The 27854-nt window shown below is 46.4% G+C and overlaps 1 protein-coding gene across 1 annotated transcript in view; it reads right to left on the reverse strand.

Annotated features, from left to right (window-relative positions):
• Positions 1 to 17555, reverse strand: part of LOC147102598 (protein unc-13 homolog D-like) — a 112376-nt gene extending 94821 nt beyond the window's left edge. Inside the window, exons 1-2 of the mRNA XM_085964087.1 lie at positions 17295 to 17555; positions 3749 to 3805 (exon numbers count right to left, since the gene is read on the reverse strand). Coding sequence (XP_085820213.1) covers positions 3749 to 3805 — 57 coding nt within the window. The 5' untranslated portion in view covers positions 17295 to 17555. The remainder of the gene's footprint in view (positions 1 to 3748; positions 3806 to 17294) is intronic.
• Positions 17556 to 27854: the final 10299 nt, after the last annotated feature.

Genomic DNA, 27854 nt, shown 5'->3' on the forward strand with positions numbered 1-27854 from the left:
TTGAGGGGACTGGTGTCATTGCTGCTCAGTAACCTATGTGCACCAGGCATTGTGCATCATCGCAGCTAGTTGTCACTTGACTGTGAGATGAAGCTGATGCTAAACTACTTGCAGATTCAAAGTTGAGTCAAATTATTCATTGTGGGAGGATGAAATGTGAAAGCATTGTGGAAAATGTTTTGGTGCCGTATTCAGTTGAGCTGCTGTTGGGTGATCTGAAAGACAATCAGTCATTTTCCGTAGCCACTAACACCTCAACAAAGCTCAGCGTTAAGGAGTAACGGCTGGTGATGTGATATTTCCCACATCCAGTGGTGCTAGAGAGGTTTGCATCATTTTACATAGAATTACATAGATTACATAGAATGCACAGCAGAAAAACAGGCCATTCGGCCCAACTGGTTTATGCCGGTGTTTATGCTCCACACGAGCCTCTTCCCACCCATGTCATCTCACCCTATCTGCATGCGAAGACTAAAGAAACAGCAGATGTAATAAGCAGAAATTTTGGGTGACAATGGCTTAAACATGGAAAACCTGGTGTCCTTTGTGACTGACAATGAGTCAGTTAATTATGGGAAAATCTTTCCATATTTTCCAACTTGTAAGCATCGCAACCTAACTTGCAGTGAGCAAACTGCAACGCCCACGTGCAGCATAAGGCAGCCCAGCATGGCGGTATGATGGGGAGAGTTTGACGATCGAGATTTAGAACGAGTTTTCAAGCCTTGCAAAGGTGGTGAAGGTATTCCAGGAATGCTTTGAGTCGGTGAAGGAAGAATGCAGCGATCATCTGAGGCATATTCCTGCACTCCCCACCATTGACCAGAAACTTAACTGGAGCAGCCACATAACTCCTGTGGCAACAAGAGCAGGTCAGAGGCTGGGTATTCTGCGGCGAGTGTCTCACCTCCTGACTCCCCAAAGCATTTCCACCATCTACAAGGCACAAGTAAGGAGTGTGATGGAATACTTTCCACTTGTCTGGATGAGTGCAGCTCCAATAACACTCAAGAAGCTCGACACCATCCAAGACAAAGCAGCCCGCTTGATTGGCACCACATCCTTGTGCACCAGTTGCTGAAGGTAAGCATGCAGGTGCAGCAGGTGGTTAAGAAGGCAAATGGTATGTTGGCCTTCATAGCGAGAGGGTTCGAGTACAGGAGCAAGGATGTCTTGCTGCAGTTTTTCAGGGCCTTGGTGAGACCACACCTTGAGTATTGTGTGCAGTTTTGGTCGCCTTATCCGAGGAAGGATGTTCTTGCCATGGAGGGAGTGCAGTGAAGATTCACTAGGCTGATACCTGGGATGGCAGGAATGACATATGAAGAGAGATTGGGTCGATTGGGCTTGTATTCGCTAGAGTTTAGAAGAATGAGAGGGGATCTCATTGAAACTTATATAATTCTAACAGGACTAGCCAGATTAGATGCAGGAAGGATGTTCCCGATGGCGGGGGAGTCCAGAACCAGGGGTCACAGTCAAAAGATAAGGGGTAAGCCATTTAGGACTGAGATGAGGAGGAATTTCTTCACCCAGAGAGTGGTGAACCTGTGGAATTCTCTACCACAGAAGGCCATTGAGGCCAATTCATTAAATATATTCAATGAGTTAGATATATTTCTTAAGGCTAAAGGGATCAAGGGCTATGGGGAGAAAGCAGGGACAGGGTACTGAATTTGGATGATCATCCATGATCTTATTAAATGGCGGAGCGGGCTCGAGGGGCCGAATGGCCTACTCCTGCTCCTATCTCCTATGTTTCTATGTCTATGTTTCTATCCACCACCTTAAACATTCACTCCCTCCACGTACCATGGCTGCAGTGTACACCATCTACAAGATGCACTGCAGCAACTCGCCAAGGCTTCTTCGGCAGCACCTCCCAAACCCGCGACCTCTTCCACCTAGAAGGACAAGGGCAGCAGGTGCATGGGAACACCGCCACCTCCAAGTTCCCCTCCAAGTCACACACCATCCTGACTTGGAAGTATATCGCCGTTCCTTCATCATTGCTGGATCAAAATCCTGGAACTTCCTCCCTAACAGCACTGTGGGAGCACCTTCACCACACGGACTGCAACGGTTCAAGAAGGCAGCTCACCACTGCCTTCTCAAGGGCAATTAGGGATGGGCAATAAATGCTGGCCTTGCCAGTGACGCCCACACCCCATGAAAGAATAATAAAAAAATATTCCAGTGAGGTGTCTGTCACCCCGTCCAGAGATTTTGAAATGTTGGAAAGCCGTGAAAGTGTTCTTAATTTCACAGGGGTAAGATAATACCCACGTACTGATAAGGGACTTCATCACTGACCAAGAACATGAGCTGACAAGTGATGAAGATCTAGCTCTTCCTGAATACTAAAGAAGAAAGACTTACATTCCTATAGCGCCTTTCACGACCTTGAGACGTCCCAAAGCGCTTCACTGCCAATGAAGTACTTTTGTAGTGTAGTCACTGTGGTAATGTGAGGAAACGTGGCAGATAATTTTTGCACAGCAATGTGATAAATGACCAGATCATCTGTTTTAGTGATGTTGATTGAGGGATCAATATTGGCCAGGACACCAGGAAAACTCCCCTGCTCTTCTTCAAAATAGTGCCATGGGATCTTTTATGTCCAACTGAGAGAGTTTTAATGTTGCATCCAAAAGACGGCACCTCCGACTGTGCGGCACTCCCTTAGTACTGCACTGGGAGTGTCAGCCTGGATTGTGTGCTCAAGTCTCTGGAGTGGGACTTGAATCAATGACTCAGAGGCCAGAGGGCTACCACTGAGACACGGCTGTCACTTTAATGCCACATGTACTTTGCACAGCTCCATGAATGTACTTCACACAGCAATCAAAGTGCGTGAAAGTGACACAACTCAGGCCACAAACGTGATGGAACATCTGAGAGCCAGTTTGAAAAACAGCAACTTCTTTGATTTCAAAGTGAACCAGATTTTGAAGGTGTATGAGAGAAACAGTGACTACTTGAATGTTCCCCTTTGAGACAAGTCCCCTGAAATGCTTCACAATGCTTGGTCTGCACACTCAAATTCACATTTGAGGACCTGATGGACGGTGTCAAGGCTACAAATGTGGCAGACCTGGGCGGAGAAGCATTGTACGATGAATTCTGTGCACTCTGTGAAGTAATGCCAAAGCTGCGGGACACAGAACAAGTGGGTCACAACTAGGCCAATTTCTACTCCATCTGCAAGTGTCCAGCTCTCAGAGAATAGTGGAGCATGTGCTAGCTGTGTGCCTGGGATCAACAGTCCAGGAGAAAGATGGTGTAGAATCTATGGATGGATGGCGAACAGACCTTCTCAAGGCTGAGCGATGTGTTAAAGTCAACTCCAAGAAATCATGCAGTGGCTTCCATGAATTCAACCAGATTCAAGTGAAGAGCAATAAAAACCTTTAAAAGGAAAACTCCAACCACTACTGCAGTTTAGGAGGCAAGAATAAGAAGTCTATTATTTAGCATTATTTTTGTTAAGTAGTGTATTTATCCTCACAAACCTTATTAAGGAATGTTCTATCCTGCCTATCCCTACTTTAGCAAACCAAACGGTGCAACCCAGAGCAGACCACGAGCCCGACACTGGCTCAGTGAGTAACTGAGAGTCGGTAATACAACCAGTACATGGCTTTCCTGTCAGGCTTACATGTACCATACACACGCACGCACACGTACTTGTGCATACTCGCGTGTAAACATACAGACACACATACACTCTTGCACATGCTTTTACCTCTGCCCTCGTTAACTGAGCAGGTCTGGTCTCTCCTCTCAGGGCTTGCGGCTCCATCTGTGGAATAATGTTATACAAATCAGTCAGATCAATATCAAATCAATACCTGATTGATCCCAAGAGCACATGGGCCGTTATGGAAGCGCTTTCCAGAGCAGCACATTGGCCCAAAAGAAGCTTAGGCAAGGTTGCTTACCTAGGTCCAAGCACCGGGCTTGGGTCCAAGCACTTACCTGGGCCTGGGTCCAAGCACCGGGCTTGGGTCCAAGCACTTACCTGGGCCTGGGTCCAAGCACTTACCTGGGCCTGGGTCCAAGCACTTACCTGGGCCTGGGTCCAAGCACTTACCCGGGCCTGGGTCCAAGCACTTACCCGGGCCTGGGTCCAAGCACTTACCCGGGCCTGGGTCCAAGCACTTACCCGGGCCTGGGTCCAAGCACTTACCCGGGCCTGGGTCCAAGCACTTACCCGGGCCTGGGTCCAAGCACTTACCCGGGCCTGGGTCCAAGCACTTACCCGGGCCTGGGTCCAAGCACTTACCCGGGCCTGGGTCCAAGCACTTACCCGGGCCTGGGTCCAAGCACTTACCCGGGCCTGGGTCCAAGCACTTACCTGGGCCTGGGTCCAAGCACTTACCTGGGCCTGGGTCCAAGCACTTACCTGGGCCTGGGTCCAAGCACTTACCCGGGCCTGGGTCCAAGCACTTACCCGGGCCTGGGTCCAAGCACTTACCCGGGCCTGGGTCCAAGCACTTACCCGGGCCTGGGTCCAAGCACTTACCCGGGCCTGGGTCCAAGCACTTACCTGGGCCTGGGTCCAAGCACTTACCTGGGCCTGGGTCCAAGCACTTACCCGGGCCTGGGTCCAAGCACTTACCCGGGCCTGGGTCCAAGCACTTACCCGGGCCTGGGTCCAAGCACTTACCCGGGCCTGGGTCCAAGCACTTACCCGGGCCTGGGTCCAAGCACTTACCCGGGCCTGGGTCCAAGCACTTACCCGGGCCTGGGTCCAAGCACTTACCCGGGCCTGGGTCCAAGCACTTACCTGGGCCTGGGTCCAAGCACTTACCCGGGCCTGGGTCCAAGCACTTACCTGGGCCTGGGTCCAAGCACTTACCTGGGCCTGGGTCCAAGCACTTACCTGGGCCTGGGTCCAAGCACTTACCTGGGCCTGGGTCCAAGCACTTACCTGGGCCTGGGTCCAAGCAGTTCCTAGAATCATAGAAATTTACAGCACAGAAGGAGGCCATTTGGCCCATCTTGTCCGAGCCGGCCAACAAAGAGCTATCTACCCTAATCCCACTTTCCAGCACTTGGTCCATAGCCTTGCAGATTATGGCACTTCAAGTGCATATCCAAGTATTTTTTTAAATGTGATGAGGGTTTCTGCCTCTACCACCCTTTCAGGCAATGAGTTCCAGACCCCCACCACCCTCTAGGTGAAAACATTTCTGCTTAAATCCCCTCTAAACCTCCAACCAATTACTTTAAATCTAGGCCCCCTGGTTATTGACCCTTCTGCTAAGAGAAATAGGTCCTTCCTATCCACTCTACCTGGGCCCCTCATAATTTTATACACCTCAATTAGGTCTCCCCTCAGCCTCCTCTGTTCCAAAGAAAACAACCCCAGCCTATCCAATCTTTCTTCATAGCTAAAATTCCCCAGCCCAGGCAACATCCTCGTAAATCTCCTCTGTACCCTCTCTAGTGCAATCACATCCTTCCTGTAATGTGGTGACCAGAACTGCACGCAGTATTCTAGCTGCGGCCTAGCTAGTGTTTTATACAGTTCAAGCATAACCCCCCTGCTCTTACATTCTATGCCTCGGCTAATAAAGGCAAGTATCCCGTATGCCTTCTTAACCACCTTATCTACCTATCCTGCTACCTTCAGGGATCATCTGCAAACTTCTTAATCAAACTTCCTATATTCAAGTCCAAATCATTGATATACACCACAAAAAGCAAAGGACCCAGTATTGAGCCCTGCGGAACCCCACTGGAAACAGCCTTCCAGTCACAAAAACACCCTTCGACCATTACCCTTTGTTTCCTGCCTCTGAGCCAATTTCGGATCCAACTTGCCACTTTGCCTTGGGTTCAATGGACTTTTACTCTCGTGACCAGTCTGCCATGTGGGACCTTATCAAAAGCCTTGCTAAAATCCATATACACTACATCAAACGCACTACCCTCATCGACCCTCCTTGTTACCTCCTCAAAAAATTAAATCAAGTTAGTCCGACATGACATAACAACAGAAAACGCTGGAAAAACTCAGCAGGCCCTGGTGGCATCCATGGAGAGAGAAACAGAGTTAACGTTTCAGCTTTGCGGAACACCTCCATTCAGTCCGTAAGGGTGACCCTGAGCTTCCAGTCGCCTGTCACTTTAATTCACCGCTTCACTCCCACTCTGATCTCTCTGTCCTCGGGCTATTACATTGTTCCAATGTAGCTCAACGTAAGCTCGAGGAACAGCACCTCATCTTTCAATTAGGCACTTTAAAGCCTTCTGGCCTCAACATTGAGTTCAACAATTTCAAACTATAACCTCTGCCCCCATTTTTCATGCTGTATGATTTTGCCATTCCCATTTGCAACATTTTATCTTTCCTGCCTCTTACAAAAGCACAGTATGTTCCTTCATCCGCCCCCCCCCCCCCACCCCCCCCCCCCCGGTCTCTGCACCTGCTTAATCTCTGTTACATCTCTGTCTTTTTCCAGTTCTGATGAAGGGTCCCAGACCTGAAACGTTAACTCTGTTTCTCTCTCCACGGATGCTGCCTGGCCAGCTGAGTTTTTCCAGCGTTTTCTGTTGTTATTTCAGATTTCCAGCAGCCGCAGTATTTTGCTATTGTAGTCAGACATGACCTTGTCTTAACAAATCCCTGCTGACTGTCCTCGATTAATCCGTGTTTTTCTAAATGAAGATTTATCCTGTCCCTCAGAATTTTTTCCAATAATTTTCTCACCAACGAGGTTAGGCTGACTGGCCTGTAATTACTCGGTTTATCCCTTTCTCCCTTTTTAAACAAAGGTACCACATTAGCAGTCCTCCAGTCCTCTGGCACCACACCTGTAGCCAGAGAGGATTGGAAAATGATGGTCAGAGCCTCTGCTATTTCCACTCTTACTTCTCTTAACAGTCTGGGATACATTTCATCTGGGCCTGGGGATTTATCCACTTTCAAAGATGCTAATTCCCTTAATACTTCCTCTTTCACTATGTTCATTTCATCTAATATTTCACACTCCTCCTCCCTGATTGCAATGTCTGCATCGTCCCTCTCTTTTGTGAAAACAGACGCAAAGTATTCATTAAGAACCGTACCCATGTCTTCCGCCTCCACACACAGGTTACCTTTATGGTCCCTAATAGGCCCAACTCTTACTTTTGTTATCCTCTTGCTCTTAATGTATTTATAAAACATCTTTGGGTTTTCCTTGATTTTACTTGCCAATATTTTTTCATGCCCTCTCTTTGCTTTCCTAATTTCCTTTTTGATTTCATCCCTGCACTTTCTATACTCCTCTCGGCTTTCTACAGTATTGAGTCCTTGGTATCTGTCATAAACTTTCCTTTTTTTCTTTATCCGACCCTGTATGGCCCTTGACATACAGGGAGCTCTAGGGATGTTAGTCCCACCCTTTTTCTTTAACGTTACATACTTGCTCTGAACCCTCACTATCTCCTCCTTGAATGCCTCCCACTGCTCTGACACTGATTTACCTTCAAGTTTCTGTCTCCAGTCCACACACGCACGCACACGTTACGGGAAGGAGGCCATTCCGGCCCATCGTGTCCGCGCCGGCCAACAAAGAGCTATCCAGCCTAATCCCACTTCCCAGCTCTTGGTCCGTAGTTCTGCAGGTTACAGCATCCCAAGTGCACATCCAAGTACTTTTTAAATGTGGTTAGGGTTTCTGCCTCTACCACCCTTTCAGGCAGTGAGTTCCAGACCCCCACAACCCTCTGGGCGAAGAAACTTCCCCTCAAATCCCCTCTAAACCTTCCACCAATTACTTTAAATCTGGGCCCCCTGGTTTTTGACCCCTCTGCTAAGGGAAATAGGTCCTTTCTATCCACTTTATCTATGCCCCTCATAATTTTATACACCTCAATAAGGTCTCCCCTCAGCCTCCTCTGTTCCAAGGAAAACAGACCCAGCCTATCCAGTCTTTCCTCATAGCTCAGATTCTCTACACCTGGCAACATCCTTGTAAATCTCCTCTGTACCCTCTCTAGTGCAATCACATCTTTCCTGTAATGTGGTGACCAGAACTGCACGCAGTACTCTAGCTGAGGCCTAACTAGTGTTTTATACAGTTGAAGCATAACCCCCTGCTCTTGTATTCTATGCCATGGCTAATAAAGGCAAGCATTCTGTATGCCTTCTTAACCACCTTATCTACCTGGCCTGCTACCTTCAGGGATCTGTGGACATGCACTCCAAGGTCTCTTTGTTCCTCTACACTACTCAGTGTCCTACCATTTAATGTGTATTCCCTTTCCTTGTTAGCCCTACCCAAATGCATTACCTCACACTTCTCCAGATTGAATTCCATTTGCCACTGTTCTGCCCACCTGACCAATTTATTGATTCCTGCAGTCTACAGCTTCCTTCTTCAGTATCAACCACACAGTCGATTTTAGTATCATCTGCAAACTTTTTAATCATACCCCCTATATTCAAGTCTAGATCGTTGATATATACCACAAAAAGCAAGGGACCTAGTACTGAGCCCTGCGGAACCCCACTGGAAACAGCCTTCCAGTCACAAAAACACCCATCAACCATTACCCTCTGCTTCCTGTCTCCGAGCCAGTTTTACATCCAACTTGACACTTTGCCCTGGATCCCATGGGCTTTTAACTTTGTGACCAGTCTGCCATGTGGAACCTTATCAAAAGCCTTGCTAAAGTCCATATACACTACATCAAATGCACTACCCTCATCTACCCTCCTTGTTACCTCCTCAAAAAACTCAATTAAGTTTGTCAGACACGACTTTCCCTTAACAAATCCGTGCTGACTATCCTTGATTAATCCTTGTCTTTCTAAATGAAGATTTATCCTGTCCTTCAGAATTCTTTCCAATAATTTTCCCACCACCGAGGTTAGGCTGACTGGCCTGTAATTACTCGGTCTATTCTTTTCTCCCTTTTTAAACAAGGGTACCACATTAGCAGTCCTCCAGTCCTCCGGCACCACACCTGAAGCCAGAGAGGATTGGAAAATGATGGTCAGGGCCTCTGCTATTTCCTCTTTTGCTTCGCTTAACAACCTGGGATACATTTCATCTGGGCCTGGGAATTTATCCACTTTTAAAGTTGCTAAACCCCTTAATACTTCCTCTCTCACTATGTTTATTTCATCTAATATTTCACACTCCTCCCCCCGATAGCAATGTCTGCTTCGCCCCTTCCTTTGTGAAAACAGACGCAAAGTATTCATTAAGAGCCCTACCGACGTCTCCCGCCTCCACACACAGATTACCCTCATGATCTCTAATAGGCCCTACCCTTTCTTTAGTTATCCTCTTACTCTTAATATATTTATAAAACATCTTTGGGTTTTCCTTGATTTTACTTGCCAAGAATTTGTCATGCTCTCTTTGCTTTCCTAATATCCTTTTTAATTGGACGTTTCCTGGGTATACGTGTTTCCATATCTATTGATGGAAGTTTATATACTCATTTGCATTTCTACTGAATTAAGCACTGGTGTAAAACCGGTGCAAGCAGTCGAACCAGCAGGAAATTGCTGTGCTGCCTTTTAAATGCACTGTTCAGCCTGCCCTCTTCAACAGAACACTGGGGATCATGAAGCTAAAGCAGCAACACTGCTCTTTCATTTCTCTGTCTCACATTACTTCACTGCATGTCTTACGACTATTTTTATTACACTTGGACAAAATTATGAATATTCAAGCATGGCCTGTGCCAAGAGGACAGCAGGGCCTGGCACCGATCCAGAGGAGAGGAATGCACAGCTTCATCCACTCAGGCCGCTTTGATGTATTCTGTGTATGCCTTTTTCTTCAGATTCAATTTTATGCTCACCTCTTTATTTATCCATGTTGTCTAATTCTGGGCTAGTGTCAGCCATGGCTCAGTGGGTAGCACTCTCGCCTTCTGAGTCAGTAAGTTGTGGGTTCAAGTCCCAATCCAGAGACTTGAAGACAAAAATCTAGGCTGACACTCCCAGTGCTGAGGGAGTGCTGCACTGTCAGAGGTGCCGTTTTTCGGATGAGACATTAAACCGAGGACCAGTCTGCTCTCCCAGGTGGATGTAAAAGATCCCATGGCACTATTTCAAAGAAGAGCAGGGGAGTTCTCCCCGGTGTCCTGGGGCCAATATGTATCCCTCAACCAACATCACTAAAACAGATTATCTGGTCATTATCACATTGTTGTTTGCGGGATCTTGCTGTGCACAAATTGGCTCCCGTGTTTCCTACATTACAACAGTGACTACACTTCAAAAGTACTTCTTTGGCTGTAAAGCACTTTGGGATGTCCTGAGATCGTGAAAGGCGCTATATAAAGGCAAGTCTTTCTTTTTTATTTTTTAGTGGAATATATTTCTCCTATCGATCTCTCTTTTAAATATTGCTTAATTTAGTTCTAACTCTGTCAATATTTTCCCTCTACTTTACCTTCCTTAGCTCCATCCTTATTCCATCATAGTTGGCTTTTTCCCAATCTGTTACTTTGGTCTTTGTACAATCTATATCTCTCTCAATCATTTTCTTAAACCTTATTATATCATGATCACTATCCCCTAGATGTTCTTCCACACTTACCTCTCTTAACTGCTCTGGTTCATTTCCCATTACTAGGCCTAGCAGAGCTTCCTCACTTTTTGGATATTTTACACTTTGGGTCAGAGTGGAGTCTTGTACACACTTTAAAAACTCCATCCCCTTCTCCCCTTTCACTCTCCCTGCCAGTTTATTTGGAGTTAGTTGAAATCCCCCATGATTATGATTCTATGTTTTTTACTAATTTCATATATTTGCCTTAATATTTCTCCCTTCACTACCCTGATCAAAGTAATATTTTGGGATCACTTTTATCTGTACTGTAGAATATTTGATATACTGGATGAGGCCCACCATTAACCCTCTTCTCTCTAGACTGTAGAACTTAAGCTTCGCTAATATTAAACTACTGCATCACCTGCAAGAATCTTTTATCTACAGTTCTCAAATTGGACAAGCTTTATTTTGGGAAAGTTCCCAACGGCTCAGTGGGTGAAGGAAGCCGGTGACTGAACCACGCAGACAGGAATGAACAAGGTCCAACCTGCATTGAGTTAGCAGACCTCGGCGTTTGGTTGGTGGGGGGTGGGGGGGGGGTGCGGGGGGGCTACAACTGGCCTCATTGTGGGTTCCACTCCTAATCGTTGAGGGTTCCCACTCTCAATCGTTGAGGGTTCCCACTCTCAATCGTTGAGGGTTCCCACTCTCAATCGTTGAGGGTTCCCACTCTCAATCGTTGAGGGTTCCCACTCTCAATCGTTGAGGGTTCCCACTCTCAATCGTTGAGGGTTCCCACTCTCAATCGTTGAGGGTTCCCACTCTCAATCGTTGAGGGTTCCCACTCTCAATCGTTGAGGGTTCCCACTCTCAATCGTTGAGGGTTCCCACTCTCAATCGTTGAGGGTTCCCACTCTCAATCGTTGAGGGTTCCCACTCTCAATCGTTGAGGGTTCCCACTCTCAATCGTTGAGGGTTCCCACTCTCAATCGTTGAGGGTTCCCACTCTCAATCGTTGAGGGTTCCCACTCTCAATCGTTGAGGGTTCCCACTCTCAATCGTTGAGGGTTCCCACTCTCAATCGTTGAGGGTTCCCACTCTCAATCGTTGAGGGTTCCCACTCTCAATCGTTGAGGGTTCCCACTCTCAATCGTTGAGGGTTCCCACTCTCAATCGTTGAGGGTTCCCACTCTCAATCGTTGAGGGTTCCCACTCTCAATCGTTGAGGGTTCCCACTCTCAATCGTTGAGGGTTCCCACTCTCAATCGTTGAGGGTTCCTACTCTCAATTGTTGAGGGTTCCCACTCTCAATCATTGACGGTTCCTACTCCTAATCACTACTCAGTGATCCCCTGCTGTCCTCTTAATTCTTCATCTATATGCTGCCCCTCAGTGACATCATCCATAGATACGTGGTCAGCTTCCATATGTACACTAACAACACCCAGCTCTACTTCGCCACCACTTCCCTCGACCCTAAAACCATTTGTCATACAACAACCAGAATTTCCTCCAACTGGATATTGCGAACTCCAAAGCCGTCATTTTCGGCTCCTGCCAAAAACTCTGTTACCTTGACACAGACTCTCTTCCCCCTCCCAGACTCCTTGCTCTGGCTGAACCAGACTGGTGTGCAACCTGACAACCTGTTCAATCCAGAGCTGAACTTGATACCCTACATCCTCTCCATAACTAACACCTTCACAAGATCACCCACCTTCACCATCACTGAAACCCTTGTCACCTCTACACTCAGTTTCGCCAATGCCCTACTTGCCAATATGCCATTCACCTTTTTAATTATTTTTTGTACCTGTCCACTAGCTTTTAGTGATCTCTGTGCTTGGACCCCTAACTCTCTCTGCTCCTCCACAGTTCCCAGCTTCTCACCATTTCGAAGATACTCTGATCTATCGTTCTTGGGTCCAAAGTGGATGACCTCACACCTTCCCACATTAAACTCCATCTGCCAGTTTTGCCCACTCATTCAATCTGTCAATGTCCTTTTGCAACTTTCTGCACCCATCTATGCTATTTAATGTGCCAGCTAGCTTGATGTCATCAGCAAACTTGGATATACAGCTCTCTATTCCTTCATCTAAGTCATTGATAAATATAATGGCCCAGAAATTCGGGTCTCCACGGGTGAGTACGCACGGGGTACTCACCCGTAGGCTCAATGGAAGTGCCGGTTTCCTGAATGCACTGCGCATGCGCGGGAAACCGGCACTCCTGTTCCCCTGAAAGAAGGGGTTCAGAATTTGAACGTGTGCGCAGGAGAGGCTGTGGGTGCGCATCGAACTTCGTTTTTTTTTACAGGTTTTCCTGGGAGGGTAAGTCTCCAGAATTTACACATTTAAAAAGCAGGCGTAAGGCCTGCTTTTTACAAGGTAAGTGGTGAATTAATTAAAATTAAAACATTTTTTCCACAAGTTTATTATTTTTAAATACTTTAAAGAAAGGTAAGTTTATTTTTAGCCCCGTTAGAAAATAAAATTATTTTTTTCAAAAATTTAAATTATTGTTTAAAATAGTTATTTCATGTAATTTATAGTTTATTTAAAAAATGTGATTTAAAAAAAAAATTATTTGAAGATTTAGTGATGTTTTGGGGCTCGTAGTATTTCTAAGTTTGACAGCACTTCCTGTCAAACTTATGAATGAAGCATTCCCTGCTCCGATTGGCTCCCCATGGCCCACGTGATCCCAGGGGACACATCGAACTAACTGCGCCCCTGGGATACGCAAGCACTGCGCGCCGGCAGTTGGAGGAGGCCCAGGATCGGAATCCCACGTGGACCCACAGCTCAACGGCCGGCGCGCTAGGTAAGTGCAGGTCGGGGGCTTGCACCCGTGGGAAGCCCCCGACCTGAATTTCTGGGCCAATGAAAAGCTGAGGTCCCAGTGCAGACCCCTGGGGGACACCACTAGTCACATCCTGCCAATTTGAGTACTTACCCATTATCCCTACTCTCTGTCTCCTACCTCCTAACCAATTCCCTACCATGTCAATGGGTCGCCCCCAATTCCATGTGCTCTCCTTGGTGTTAACAATCTCTAATGTGGAACCTTATCGAATGCCTTCTGGAAGTTCATATAAATAACATCCATAGACTCTCCCTTATCTACCACAGTAGTGACCTCCTCAAAAAATTCAACTAGATTCGTTAGGCATGACTTACCCTTTACAAGTCCATGCTGACTCTCCAATCAGCTCATATTTGTCCAAGTGCTCAGTCACTCTGTTCCCAATAACAGATTCTAGGAACTCCCCCACAACAGACGTTAGACTAATAGGCCTAGAAATTCCTAGTTTAATTCTCCCACTCTTCTTAAATAATGGAGTGACATTGGCAATTTTCCAAACCAAGGGGACAATTCCTGAATCAAGAGCGTTTTGGAAGATCATGACTAGAACATCTACAATTTCCTCACCTACTTCTTTTAATACCCTGGGGTGGAAACCATCAGGTCCTGGAGATTTGTCTATCTTTAGTCTCATTATTTTCTCCATTACCATTTTTTTAAACTTACACTGAATCTAGTTAATGCCTCCCCTTGATCTATTTTTACTTTTCCCTGTATCTATGATGCTTTATCCTCATCCTCTACTATGAAGACCGATACAAAGTAAATATTTAGCAAGTCTGCCTTTTCCTGATTTTCAATTACAATATCACCTGCGTCTGTCTTTTAGGGGCCCACATTACTCTTAGCCACCCTCTTTTAATATATTTGTAAAAACCTTTAGTGTTGCCCTTGATATCCCTCACAAGTTTTTTCTCATTCCCTTTTTGCAACTCTTACCACTTACTTTGTATCCCTTTTGCTGTTTTTTATATCTCTCCCAGTCCACAGGATCTCTACAGTTTTTATAAGCCCTTTCTTTTAGTTTTATACTAACTCTCACTTCTCTTGTTGACCAAGGTTGTTTAATTTCACAAGTGGCGCTCTTGTCCTTTAGGGGTATGTCCAGGACTTGTATTTTTCCCAATACTTCTTTGAAGACTTTCCACTGTTCATCCGTAGTTTTATCCGTTAATAGTTCTGCCCAGTCTATTGTGGTCAGTTCCTACCACATCCCTCCGAAGTGAGCCTTCCCTAGATTTAAGACCTTAGTTCGTGACTCACCCTTCCCCCTCTCAAACTTAATATCGAATTCAGTCATGTTATGGTCACCGTTTGTTAGGTGTTCCCTTACCATTAGATTATTGACTAATTCAGGCTGATTACGCATCACTATATTTTTTTTAATTATTCGTTTATGAGATGTGGGCGTCGCTGGCAAGGCCGGCATTTATTGCCCATTCCTAGTTGCCCTTGAGAAAGTGGTCGGTTCTCTTGTTAGTTCAAGAACATATTGTTCCAGAAAACTGTCCCGAATACACTCAAGAAATTTGCTGTTTTGCTTCTCCCAGTCTATGTGAAAATTAAAGTCTCCCATTGTTAGCGCTCTGTTTTTGCAACAAGCTTCTCTGATCTCCGCATTTATGTATCCTGCTACTTTATCACTTATATCTGGAGATCTATAAACAACTCCCACCAGTCTTGCATCCTTTTCTATTCCTCAATTCTACCCAGAGTTCCTACTGCCTGCTCACCCTTACTGATATCCCATCTTTCTAATGTAATCGTGTCCCTTATCTCTATTGCTCCTCCTCCTCCTTTTTCCAATCTCCCTGTCCTTTCGAAAGATCTTATAATCTGGAACATATCTTCCAGTCATGCTCATCATACCCTTTAAGCTGAATTTGCGCTTAAATCACTCGTTTTATTCCTTATGATGCGTGCAGTAGTATATAGAGCTTTTAATTTGGGCAACAGACCCTATCCTGCCCTTATGCCCTGATGTTGTTTTGCTGACACATTTTAACTTATCACAATTCTTGTTTTATCGCTTCTGTTATATTTTGATCAGTTATTTTATTATTATTTCCTATATTTTTTTCTGAACCTGAAGTACTTATATTACCTTTATCACTATTGATGATCTGGACTTCACTCTCATCCCTCTTTCTTATCTTTAGGCTACTTTCACTTTTATTTTTATTTCTACCTTGCCCTTCCCCCCCCTTTATTGGTTTAAAGTCCTTTCTACAGCCCTAGTTATCCTTTCCGCTAGGATCTTGGTCTCAGCCTGGTTCAGGTGCAGCCCATCCCAGCAGTACGGCTCCCTGTACTGGTGCCAGTGTCCCATGAAATGGAACCCCTCTTTCCCACACCAATCCTTGTGGGAGAGAAGGATGTATTGCAGTTCACAAGATGGCTGCAAATAGACGTTGACTGCCACAGATAGGCTAGTATATGGAGACCAGATGTTATACAAGGGTCTTGTTCCATGAGTTAGAGACTTTACAAACTGGTGCTCAAGGTCCAATTGAGGCACAGTGCCTTTCAGTTACCTTTCCTGTATTGGGGGAATATAGAATGTATTTACACTGCTGGACCTCTGGGGTAAGGTTTCTCCCCCAGGGATGAGCTTGACTTGTTTTCACTGGCCTGCGGTATGTTTCCCTCCTGCTCCCCCATGAGATTGAGGTTACTGGATGTCACCTAGACCTGTCAGTCAACCTCCTTCCATTATGTTGTTATTATCTCAGTTACTAAGACCCTTGACCAATGTTAGACATTTAAATTACGCTTTTCTCCCCAACTCATAGGCAGATGTTGGCCTCCAGACCATCTATTGTGCCCTGACCAAAGGGCACAATACCTCCTTTACCTTTACCTCCTCTACCACTAGCAACACCCGCTCATCAGCAATAATCAGCATACATTAGGAGGCAGAACGCCCCTTGCTGAGGTGAGAAATTGGAATAATTCTAACCAATTTCTGATTGGGTGCCTGAACCTACCATTGGACACCATCACTGCTGCTTTTCAGGAATTCCTTGGACAGGAAATAAGAGAACATCCCAGCACATCCCTGTAGTTACCGCCCGTCCATCAGTAGATCCTCCCCACCCCCACCTTATAGGTTTCAAAAGATTAACAACCTATCTCACTCTCTTCGATGATGAATCTCATTCTTCCCAGATTGCTCGTGTTGTTCGCTCTGTAGTCTAACAACAGCAAACTTCTCCATAAAACATTCCAATATAACGCACATTATGACTATTTCACCATTTGAGATCCCTATAAAGAAGCTCTTACCCTCTCTCTTAAAGCCAGCATTACAGTCAATGCGCTGTGTTTGTTTTGATAGCCATCTCTCATTTTGCTCAGGAAACATTAGTAACAGGAGGAGGCCATTCAGCCCCTCAAGCCTGTTCCACCATTCAATTAGATTACAGCTGATCTGTACCTCAGATCCATTTGCCTACCTTAGCTCCGTATCCCTTGGTACCCTTATCTAACAAAAATCTATCGATCTCAGCATTAGAAGCACTCCTAGTAGCTCTTTATACACGATGTACCTGGTTAGTGGTCAACCGTTATACCGAGTGATGTTAAACTTCAGACATGAGTACTGACAGTGGTACAGACCTACCTGCTTCTCCCAGGTCATGAGGTACCACAACAACAACACAGAGAGAGAGAGAGAGAGCCTGCTTCACTTCATGGGCTGGGAGTGACTTTAAAACGTACAGCAGCTCAGAGCTGAAAATCCAACACCCAAGAGAAAGTCAATCAGCTCGTTTATTAGAGCCGGTGCATTGTAAGATCGTCGCTATGTTGTAACTTGCTCTGATGAGCTTGCGTCTGTCCGACTGATATAAAAAAAGGAATGGGTTATTCTCAGAATCCACTACAGCCAAGCAAGACAGTCAAACCGATACCTACGTTGATTTCTGCTCCTGCGATGCGGGATCATCCACCGATGAAAAAAGCATGATTCATTTTAGTAAGTGGCAAACGGCCCCTTGAAGTTCAGGGCTGCAGGCAGCTAGTCGAGCTCTCTAGCTTGTGACATACTTTCCAACATCAGAGGAAACCACAAGCTTATCTTTGCCTAACCGTTCAACAGCACAGGAAATGTCAGCTGTCCTGCTCCCCCTCACCCAGCAACGCAGCAAACACGCCACACGCTCAGCCCCAGTGACGCTGGAGGACTAACGTTACTACCTGCTGCGTATCAGACTTACTGGAAAAAACTTTTACTCTCATATCTTTATTTGTTAACACGCTGACCCCCGCCACCATCCCCCCCCCCCCCCCCCACTCTCCTAACTCTTGCTGTGGTACAGTTTTCTGGGTGCCAACTGCCACCTGCTTCTGTGCCCACTTGGAAATCCATCGTGTGCAAGCCTAGACCAGGACCGTCAACAGGTCATTCCTCCATGGTGTGCATTGCTGTCAGCAGGCTATTCAAACATTGGTGGGCATCACCACCTGTTCACCCAATGTCCCGCAGGAGCCACTTGATAGTGATCAGGAGCAGGGACCTGGGCTCATTCTTTTCTCTTCCTTTGCCTAGTGGCATTGAGGCCAGTTATAGTACTCCAGCTGCTGCCCAGGTCAGAGCAGCTAACGTAGCACACACCAGGAATTGGACTTGGGACTTCAGCTACCTCAGCTCAGCCCTGAATCAAGCTCAGTGACTGCTGGGAACTTTGTCCTGCTCTCAAGGTCTTTCCCACCATATTTATCCATTCTCCACATAATTTTCTTCATTGTATTTGTCTTGGGACCAATACATAGTGTACCAATACCTGATATACCAACCCCATAACCTGATGTACGAATCCCATAACGTGATGTGCCAATCCCAAAACCTGAGGTACCAATCCCAATACCTGACATACAAATCCCAAATTGGGATGTGCCAATCACAATACCTGATGTACGAATCCCAAAACCTAGTGTACCCACCCCAAAAACTGATGTACCAATCCCAAAACCTGATGTACCAATCTCAAAGCTGATGTTCCAATCCCCAATACCTGATCTACCATTCCCAATACCTGATGGTTGTTTGATGGGTGATTTCAATTTTCCGGGCATTCAGTGGCTTGATGGTTTACTCACTGTTGTGGTGGGAAGTGCAGTTGAAAGATTTGTTGAAAATATACAAGACTGTTTCCTGACTCAACATGTTAATGAAGTAACTAGGGATAATCATACATTGGATCTAGTGTTTAGTAGTGAGCCTGACCTTGTATCGGGCCTCCATGTGGAGGAACATCTGGGCAACAATGACCACAACATCATACAGTTTCAATTGGCTGGTAGAACTAAAGGTACTGGGAAACTACAACTCGTAACAGATTTCAGAAGAGCAAACTTCACTAAAATGGCAGATGATTTGGAACGGGTAAATTGGCTAACCCTACTGGGTGGTGATGAGACCTGTGTAGAATACAAATGGACATTTTTTAAGAACAAGACAAAAAATCTGTCAGACAAATATGTTCCCAAATTCAAAAGAAAGGAGTGTGGTAAGAAAAAGTTATGGTGGCTGACTGGTCATGTATAAAGACAAATAAGATGAAAACAGAAATATTTCTATAAATTGTCCCATCTTCACACTGAGGACACTCTCCATCATGTGTGGTACTAACACCATACTAAATGGGTTAGATTCAGAACAGATCTAGCAGCTCAAAACTGGGCATCCATGAGGCGCTGTGGGCCATCAGCAGCAGCAAAATTGTATTCCGCCACAATCTGTAACCTCATGGCCCGGCATATCCTTCATTCTACCATTACCATCAAGCCAGGGGACCAACCCTGCTTCAATGAGGAGTGTAGAAGAGCATGCCAGGAGCAGCACCAGGCGGACCCACAACCAACGGATTAGATCAAACCTCTGCAGTCCTGCCACATCAAGTCATGAATGGTGGACAATTAAACAACTAACGGGAGGAGGAGGCTCCATGAACATCCCCATCCTCAATGATGGCACTGCCTAGCACATGAATGCAACAGACAAGACTGAAGCGCTCACAACTATCTTCAGCTGTCGTGCTGAAGACCTGTGCCCCAGAACTAGCCGCGCCTCTAGCCAAGCTGTTCCAGTACAACTACAACATTGGCATCTACCCGACAATGTGGAAAATTGCCCAGGTATGTCCTGTCCACAAAAAGTAGGACAAATCCAATCCGGCCAATTACCCTACTCTCAATCATCAGCAAAGTGATGGAAGGTGTCATCAACAGTGCTATTAAGTGGTACTTACTCACCGATGCTCAGTTCGGGTTCCACCGGGACCATTCGGCTCCAGACCTCATTACAGCCTTGGTCCAAGCATGGACAAAAGAGCTGAATTCCAGAGGTTAAGGTCAGAGTGACTGCCCTTGACATCAAAGCAGCATTTGATCGAGTCTGGCATCAAGGAGCCCTAGTAAAACTGAAGTCAATGGGAATCAAGGGGCAAACGCTCCACTGGCTGGAGTCATACCTAGCACAAAGGAAGATGGTTGTGGTGGTTGAAGGTCAATCATCACAGCCCCAGGAAATCGCTGCAGGAGTTCCTCAGGGCAGTGTCCTAGGCCCAACCATCTTCAGCTGCTTCATCAATGACCTTCCCTCCAACATAAGGTCAGAAATGGGGATGTTTGCTGATGACTGCACAGTGTTCAGTGCCATTCACAACTCCTCAGATAATGAAGCAGTCCATGCCCGTATGCAACAAGACCTGGACGATGTTTAGGTTTGGGCTGATAAGTGGCAGGTAACATTCGCACCACAGAAGTGCCAGGCAATGACTATCTCCAACAAGCGAGAGTCTAACCACCGCCCCTTGACATTCAACGGCATTACCATCGCCGAATCCCCCACCATCAACATCCTGGGGGTCACCATTGACCAGAAACTCAACTGGAATAGCCATATAAATACCATGGCAACAAGAGCAGGTCAGAGGCTGGATATTCTGCGGCGAGTGTCTCACCTCCTGACTCCCCAAAGTCTTTCCACCACTGACAAGGCTCAAGTAAGGAGTGTGATGTAATACTCTCCACTTGCCTGGATGAGTGCAGCTCCAACAACACTCAAGAAGCTCGACACCATCCAGGACAAAGCAGCCCGCTTGATTGGCACCCCATCCACCACCTTAAACATTCACTCCCTCCACCACCGGCGTACCGTGGCTGCAGTGTGTACCATCTACAAGATGCACTGCAGCAACTCACCAAGGCTTCTTCAGCAGCACCTCCCAAACCCGCGACCTCTTCCACCTAGAAGGACAAGGGCAGCAGGCGCATGGGAACACCACCACCTCCAAGTTCCCCTCCAAGTCACACACCATCCTGGCTTAGAAGTATATGGCCGATCCTTCATCGTCGCTGGGTCAAAATCCTGGAACTCCCTCCCTAACAGCACTGTGGGAGCACCTTCACCACATGGACTGCAGTGGTTCAAGAAGGTGGCTCACCACCACCTTCTCAAGGGCAACTAGGGATGGGCAATAAATGCAGGCCTTGCCAGCGACACCCACATCCCCATAAACGAATAAAAAAAACATGATTAAGACGTTTGCAGAGGAAAACTGGCTGTGTGGTTGATAATGAGGAAGGAAGCTGCAGACTGCAAGAAATATCAATGGACTGGTCAGGGGGGCAGAAAAGTGGCAAGTTGAATTCAATCCGGAGAAGTTGGAGGTAATGCATTTGGGGAGGGCTAACAAGGCATGGGAATACACAATAAATAGTAGGATACTGAGAAGTGTAAAGGAACAGAGGGACCTGGGAGTGCATGTCCACAGATCCCTGAAGGTAGCAGGACAGGTAGATAAGGTGGTTAAGAAGGCATACGGGATACTTTACTTTATTAGCCGAGGCGTAGAATATAAGAGCAGGGAGGTTATGCTTGAACTGTATAAAACACTAGTTAGGCCACAGCTAGAATACTGCGTGCAGTTCTGGTCACCACATTACAGGAAGGATGTGATCGCACTGGAGAGGGTACAGAGGAGATTTACAAGGATGTTGCCAGGACTGGAGAATTTTAGCTATGAAGAAAAATTGGATAGGCTGGGGTTGTTTTCTTTAGAACAGAGGAGGCTGAGGGTGTGAAGGAATAAGCAATATAACTGTAGTGTATGTACCTTTAAGGGGAGGACTACTTTTTACAGCTCCTGTATACTGTAGTACCGGCAGTGACCACACCTGTATATAACCCTGAGTCGGGATCTGTACAGTTAGTTTTAGAGTAACCCTCATCCAGTAAACACCTGTTGATTGTTCTCTGCAGTCTCTTGTCTAGTTATTGAAGGACATACAACATCAAGATACACGGATTTAACATTGGCGACGAGCAGATTCGAACCTACCTGCAACTCTGCAGAAGAAGGCCGATTCCAGAAGCACGGGCGTCGACCATCCAACGGAGACTCCAGCGAAACGGGCTGGCAACAGGTACGGCGCAGACCCTTCCCGCACAGCGGCGGCTAGAGCCGACCGACGGCACAGGAAAAGGCCGAGCAGCGTCAGCGGGGAAGAGAGAGGGTAGAGCGCACGGGGCGCAGCCGGTGTTCAGGACCGAGCGGCGTCGATGGGAAACGAGAGAGGGTAGAGCGCACAGGGCGCAGCCGCTGCTCAGGACCAAGCGGCGTCGACGCGAGGAGAGAGAGGGTAGAGCGCACAGGGCGCAGCCGCTGTTCAGGACCGAGCGGCGTCAATGAGAGAGAGAGGCGGTGTTCAGGGGGCGAGCAGCGTCGGCGGGGAAGAAAGGAAAGCGCGGGAGACGCCATTTTGAGCCGCAGCGGAGAAGAAGGGAGAGCGCAGGAGATGCCATTTTGTTTGAGCCGCAGCGGAGAAGAAGGAAGAGCGCGGGAGACGCCATTTTGTTTGAGCCGCAGCGGAGAAGAAGGGAGAGCGCGGGAGACGCCATTTTGAGCCAGTCTAACCACACCCAGGGATGCCGAAGAGTGGCAGTGTCACAGCGTTCGACAATGAAGTCGAAGATTGGACGACATATGTTGAACGCATAGAAGTGTACTGCAAGGCGAATGAAGTGCCAGATGACAGGAAAGCGCTGGTATTGTTGAATTCAATGGGTGCAAAAACGTATGGCTTACTGCGAAACCTAGTAACCCCAGAGAAGCCAGCGGAAAAGGATTTTGAAAACATAGTGTCAATACTACAGGACCACTTAGACCCCACACCGCTGCTGATAGCGGAAAGATTTAAGTTTCACAAAAGGAACCAGCATAAAGATGAAAGTAATGCTGAGTTTTTAACGGAACTGCGCAAGCTATCGAAACACTGCCAGTTTGGAACGGGACTAGCAGATACTTTAAGGGACAAGTTTGTGTGTGGGCTTCAAAGTGAAGGAACCCAGAAACGGCTTCTATCAGAAAAGGATCTTACGCTGGACAAGGCTTTCAGCATGGCAGTATCACACGAATCAGCAGTACGGGGCGCGGCAGAGATACAACGGAGACCGCAAGAATATGGCACAAATGAAATGTCAACACCGGCATCTCCACACCATACGGAACAGTGAAGTGCTATTGCTGCAGCAGAACAACACATGACCATAAGGATTGCTGGTTCAAGGACCAAGTGTGCAGGCAGTGTGGAAAAGTAGGACACATAGCAAGAAAACCAGCAGCAAGAAATCCCCACAGGAGAAGTACAAGAAAGTACATAAGGTGACGGAGAGTAGTTCAGACGAATTGAAGAGTGATACAGACTCCGGAAGCAAGGAGCTGGGTTGTCTGAAACTACATAATGTGATCAAAACGGAGGATCACCAAACTATCTGGGTCACGCTCAAGATAGCCGGAGTCCAAGTGAAAATGGAATTGGACAAAGGATCAGCCCTAACAGTCATAAACCGAAGGGACTACAAGCGGCTATTCTCACATATACCCTTGAGAGATACGGAGGTTGTCTTGAAGATGTACACGGGGCAAAAAGTCTACCCCAAAGGAAAAATAAGGGTGAACGTTATATATAACGGCAAGGAAACACCAAAAATGGACCTATATGTATTGCCAGATGGAGGACCACCACTACTAGGGCGTGAATGGATCCGGAAGATACAGCTAGATTGGCATTCCATACAAGCACTGACTGTAGATACCAAAAAGGATGATGACGTCACACCTGGACGACTGTCAAAAATGCTAACTGACGCACAAGAAGTGTTCCAGGAGGGACTCGGAACACTAAAAGGCATAACAGCGACAATCAAAATAGAGGAAAATGCAAGCCCAAAGTTTTTTAAGGCCAGACCGGTCCCTTATGCGATCTGCCCAGCCGTCGAAGCAGAGCTGGAAGGTTTGGAACGTTCAGGAGTACTGTCCAAAGTGGACTGGAGCGAGTGGGCTACACCCATCGTTCCTGTAATGAAGAGGTCGTTGAGTAATACGCCTGGGGAACCAAAGAAGGTTCACATCTGTGGGGACTTTAAGGTGACAGTGAACCCAGTCCTTCACACTGTACAATATCCGCTTCCGCGGATTGAAGATATTTTCGCCTCGCTATCTGGAGGGAAACGCTTCACTAAGATTGATCTGGCCCAGGCGTACCTGCAAATGGAGGTAGAAGAAGCCTTGAAACAGTACCTCACGATCAACTCTCATAAAGGTCTCTACCAATACAACCGGCTGGTGTTCGGGGTAGCATCAGCTCCGGCTATTTGGCAAAGGGCAATGGATCAAGTCCTGCAAGGGATTCCAGGGACCCAGTGTTATTTGGATGACATCCTGGTCACGGGCGAAAATGACAGTGATCACCTCGCCAACCTGGAGCAGGTGCTCACTAGATTGAAGGAATATGGGCTCCGAGCTAATCGCCACAAATGCGAGTTTTTCCAGAAGCAGATCTCGTATTGTGGCCACGTTATTGATGAAGAGGGGTTACATAAGTCCCCTGAAAAGATTGAGGCAGTAGTCAAGGCTCCAGCACCGGAAAATGTGTCACAACTGAGGTCGTTCCTCGGGCTGGTGAACTACTACCATAAGTTCTTGCCGAATTTGTCTACAGTACTACACCCACTGAACACCCTACTGCAAACGGGGGTACCATGGAAGTGGAATGACGAATGTAAACGAGCTTTCCAGAAGTGCAAAGAATTGATCACATCAAAAGAGGTGTTGGCTCATTTCAACGCAGCACTACCAATTCGGTTGGCGTGTGATGCATCACCCTATGGCATTGGAGCGGTGCTGTCGCACAAATTCCCGGACGGCTCGGAGAGGCCAGTAGCCTTTGCGTCTCGGTCACTAACTTCAGCCGAGCGTAACTACACCCAGATTGACAGGGAGGCCCTCAGCCTAGTGTGGGGAGTGAAAAAGTTCAACCACTATCTGCATGGGCAGAAGTTTACCTTGCTGACTGACCACCAACCACTTGTCTCCATCTTTAATCCAAAGAAGGGCGTTCCGGTGATGACTGCGCAACGGCTACAAAGATGGTCCCTTTTTCTAGGGGCGAACCAATATGAAATCGAATATAAGGGCACGAAACAGCATGGAAACGCTGATGGGCTATCATGCCTGCCACTGCCTACTGCAGAGGAGGCACCAGCAGTGGACCCTGTCGAAATATTTTATTCGACTATAATTGAACGCTTGCCAGTAACTAACGCTGATATAGAGAAGGAGACCCGAAATGACCCGACACTGTCTCGGGTATATGACTTGACGGTGAAGGGATGGCCAACACATGGCGACTCACTGTTGCCAGCATTCTCATCCAGAAGAGAACAGCTGTCAGTATGCCAGGGGACCTTGATGTATGGATCCTGAGTGGTAATTCCACCCAAGTTAAGGGAGAGAGTGCTCAATGAGCTTCACGAAGGTCATCTGGGAGGGGTGAAAATGAAAAGCCTTGCTAGGGCTTATGTGTGGTGGCCGGGAATCGATCAGCAAATCGAGGACCTGACAAAGAGCTGCTCAGGATGCCAGAAGGTCCAAAATGCACCACCACATGCCCCTCTACACCCATGGGAGTGGCCCTCATCTCCATGGCAACGGGTGCATATTGATTTTGCTGGTCCATTCATGGACTCAATGTTTTTAATAGCCGTGGATGCGCACTCGAAATGGCCTGAGGTGATCAAAATGTCCTCCACCACCACGGAGAAAACTATTGCAGTCCTATGGACCATATTTGCCAGGAACGGCTTGCCAGAGCAGATTTGCTCTGATAACGGACCACAGTTTGTGTCCGAAGAGTTTCGAAGATTTATGAAAAGGAATGGGGTAAGGCATTACACATCAGCCCCGTATCATCCCGCCACAAATGGATTGGCTGAGAGGTTCGTACAAACCTTTAAAATAGCAGTAAGGGCCATGTGCGACGACGACATTCCACTGCAGCATAATGTGGACAATTTCCTGTTAGCCTACAGAAATGCGACACATGCAGTCACCAACCAGACCCCGGCCATGATGTTCTTTAACCGAAGGTTGAGATCTCGTCTGGATTTGCTCAGACCAAATGTACGAAGAGATGTTGAGAATAAGCAATTCCAGCACATCCATGAGAAGCCGACAAGGAGCTTCAATGTATGGCAACCAGTCTTGGCCCGCGACTACCGATCAGAGAAATGGCAACCCGGAACGATATGCACACGGCAGGGGCCACTAATGTACACAGTGGATGTTGGGGAGAACATTGTGAGACGCCATGTCGACCAGATCCTAGAGTCACAGGAACGAGTCAACCCCATGTCTCGCGTACCTGGTGATGAACCCGACATACAGGTAGCATCTACCCCAGAAACAGTAGCATCGGAAGCTGATGAACCAACCGACGACAGGGGGCCAGAATCGCCTCCGCACCAAGAGCAAGACATTCAGGAAAGGCGCTATCCAGAAAGGATCAGGAAGCCTCCCCAAAGACTGAATTTATAAATAGACTATTTTCAGTTATTGTTGCATGTTAAAAGTGTTAATTGTAGTTAGTTGATATTTACTTGTTAAATGAATGTTATGGTACTGTTAATCTAAAAGGGGAGGAATTGTAGTGTATGTACCTTTAAGGGGAGAACTACTTTTTACAGCTCCTGTATACTGTAGTACCGGCAGTGACCACACCTGTATATAAACCCTGAGTAGGGATCTGTACAGTTAGTTTTAGAGTAACCCTCATCCAGTAAACACCTGTTGATTGTTCCCTGCAGTCTCTTGTCTAGTTATTGAAGGACACACAACATCAAGATACACGGATTTAACAATAACCGATTCAGAAAAATACACCATTCTATGAAAGAATTCTGGCTTTATTAAAACATGACAAACTGGGTCTGGAAATCTAGAAACCTAACGATGAAAAAGCTGTGATAGCATTCTGGCTATTGAGATAAGATAAGTTGTTGACACTGAATCAATAACCTTATTGAAACAGAAGGTTAAAGGCTCCTGAAGTCTGAATATTTAGGAACAACACAACAGTTACTTTAACAGGTACAATGTGTTCTAATTTACCTCGTAAAGGAGCACATAAAAGTAACAAACATCTGCCTTCGTAAAGATGATACCGGGTAGAGCGCACCTGCTGTTACGCCATTTTTTATGGTAAATTTAGAACACCTAGAGAGGAGACATGGTTCTGTAGTGCTACCAGCTGAGGTGACTAAGAACTGCAGGGGTCAGCAGAAAAATGACTAGAGATAATTAGCTTACATCAGCAGAAAACCTTAAAGCAAATACTACTGGAAAAGGGGTAAAAATATTGAACTCTCAAATGGGATAATAGACTCGCTTAAAGGGGCAAAGCGATTCTTGGCTTCAGAGCTAGCTCTGTAAGTCTACAATTCTTTGTACCTTGGGGATCAAGGTACTGTATTTGATTTAGGTGGATATCCTGAATAAACTTTAAGAACGGTAAAACTGTAGCGAAGTTAAGATTTGAGAGTAGGTTCTCTGCTAATAGAATTGTAAAGCTTTCTCTTTTTGGAACTGTTAATGTTGCGATTGTCTCACCAACTGTAAATTATATGTCGGTTCTTTAATAAATCTATATTTTTAGAATTGTCTCACATAATACTTCTGTATCAAACTCATGAACTCAATCTCTGTACACTCTTTGGTGAGGAGTTGCAGAATTCTGGGGGAGTTTTCTGGACCCTCATAATATCCAGAATGTTACAGTCTAGCTAAACTTATTAAAAGTGCTATCTGGAGGATGGTAACATTTTCAGGTTGTTCCTTTCCTTTAGGGAGAGATAGTCCGGACCTTTAGACCCAATTAAGCATCTTTAGGATTCGGCTACCTCTAACTTTAGTTGAAAGTGAACATCTGAGAAATACGCCGGATCCGGGGTAGCCCTAAAGGGGCTAGGACTAGTAAATATCCCTTCAAGGGGAGACTTGATTGAGGTGTATAAAATTGAGGAGCTGAGATAGAGAGGATAGGAAGGACCTATTTCCCTTAGCAGAGAGGTCAATAACCAGGGGGCATAGATTTAAAGTAATCGGTAGAAGGGTTAGAGGGGAGTTGAGGAGA

The sequence above is a fragment of the Somniosus microcephalus genome, chromosome 21 (assembly GCF_052327205.1).
Source record: "Somniosus microcephalus isolate GS21.2 chromosome 21, FLI_Smic_1.0, whole genome shotgun sequence".
Lineage (NCBI taxonomy): Eukaryota > Metazoa > Chordata > Chondrichthyes > Squaliformes > Somniosidae > Somniosus > Somniosus microcephalus.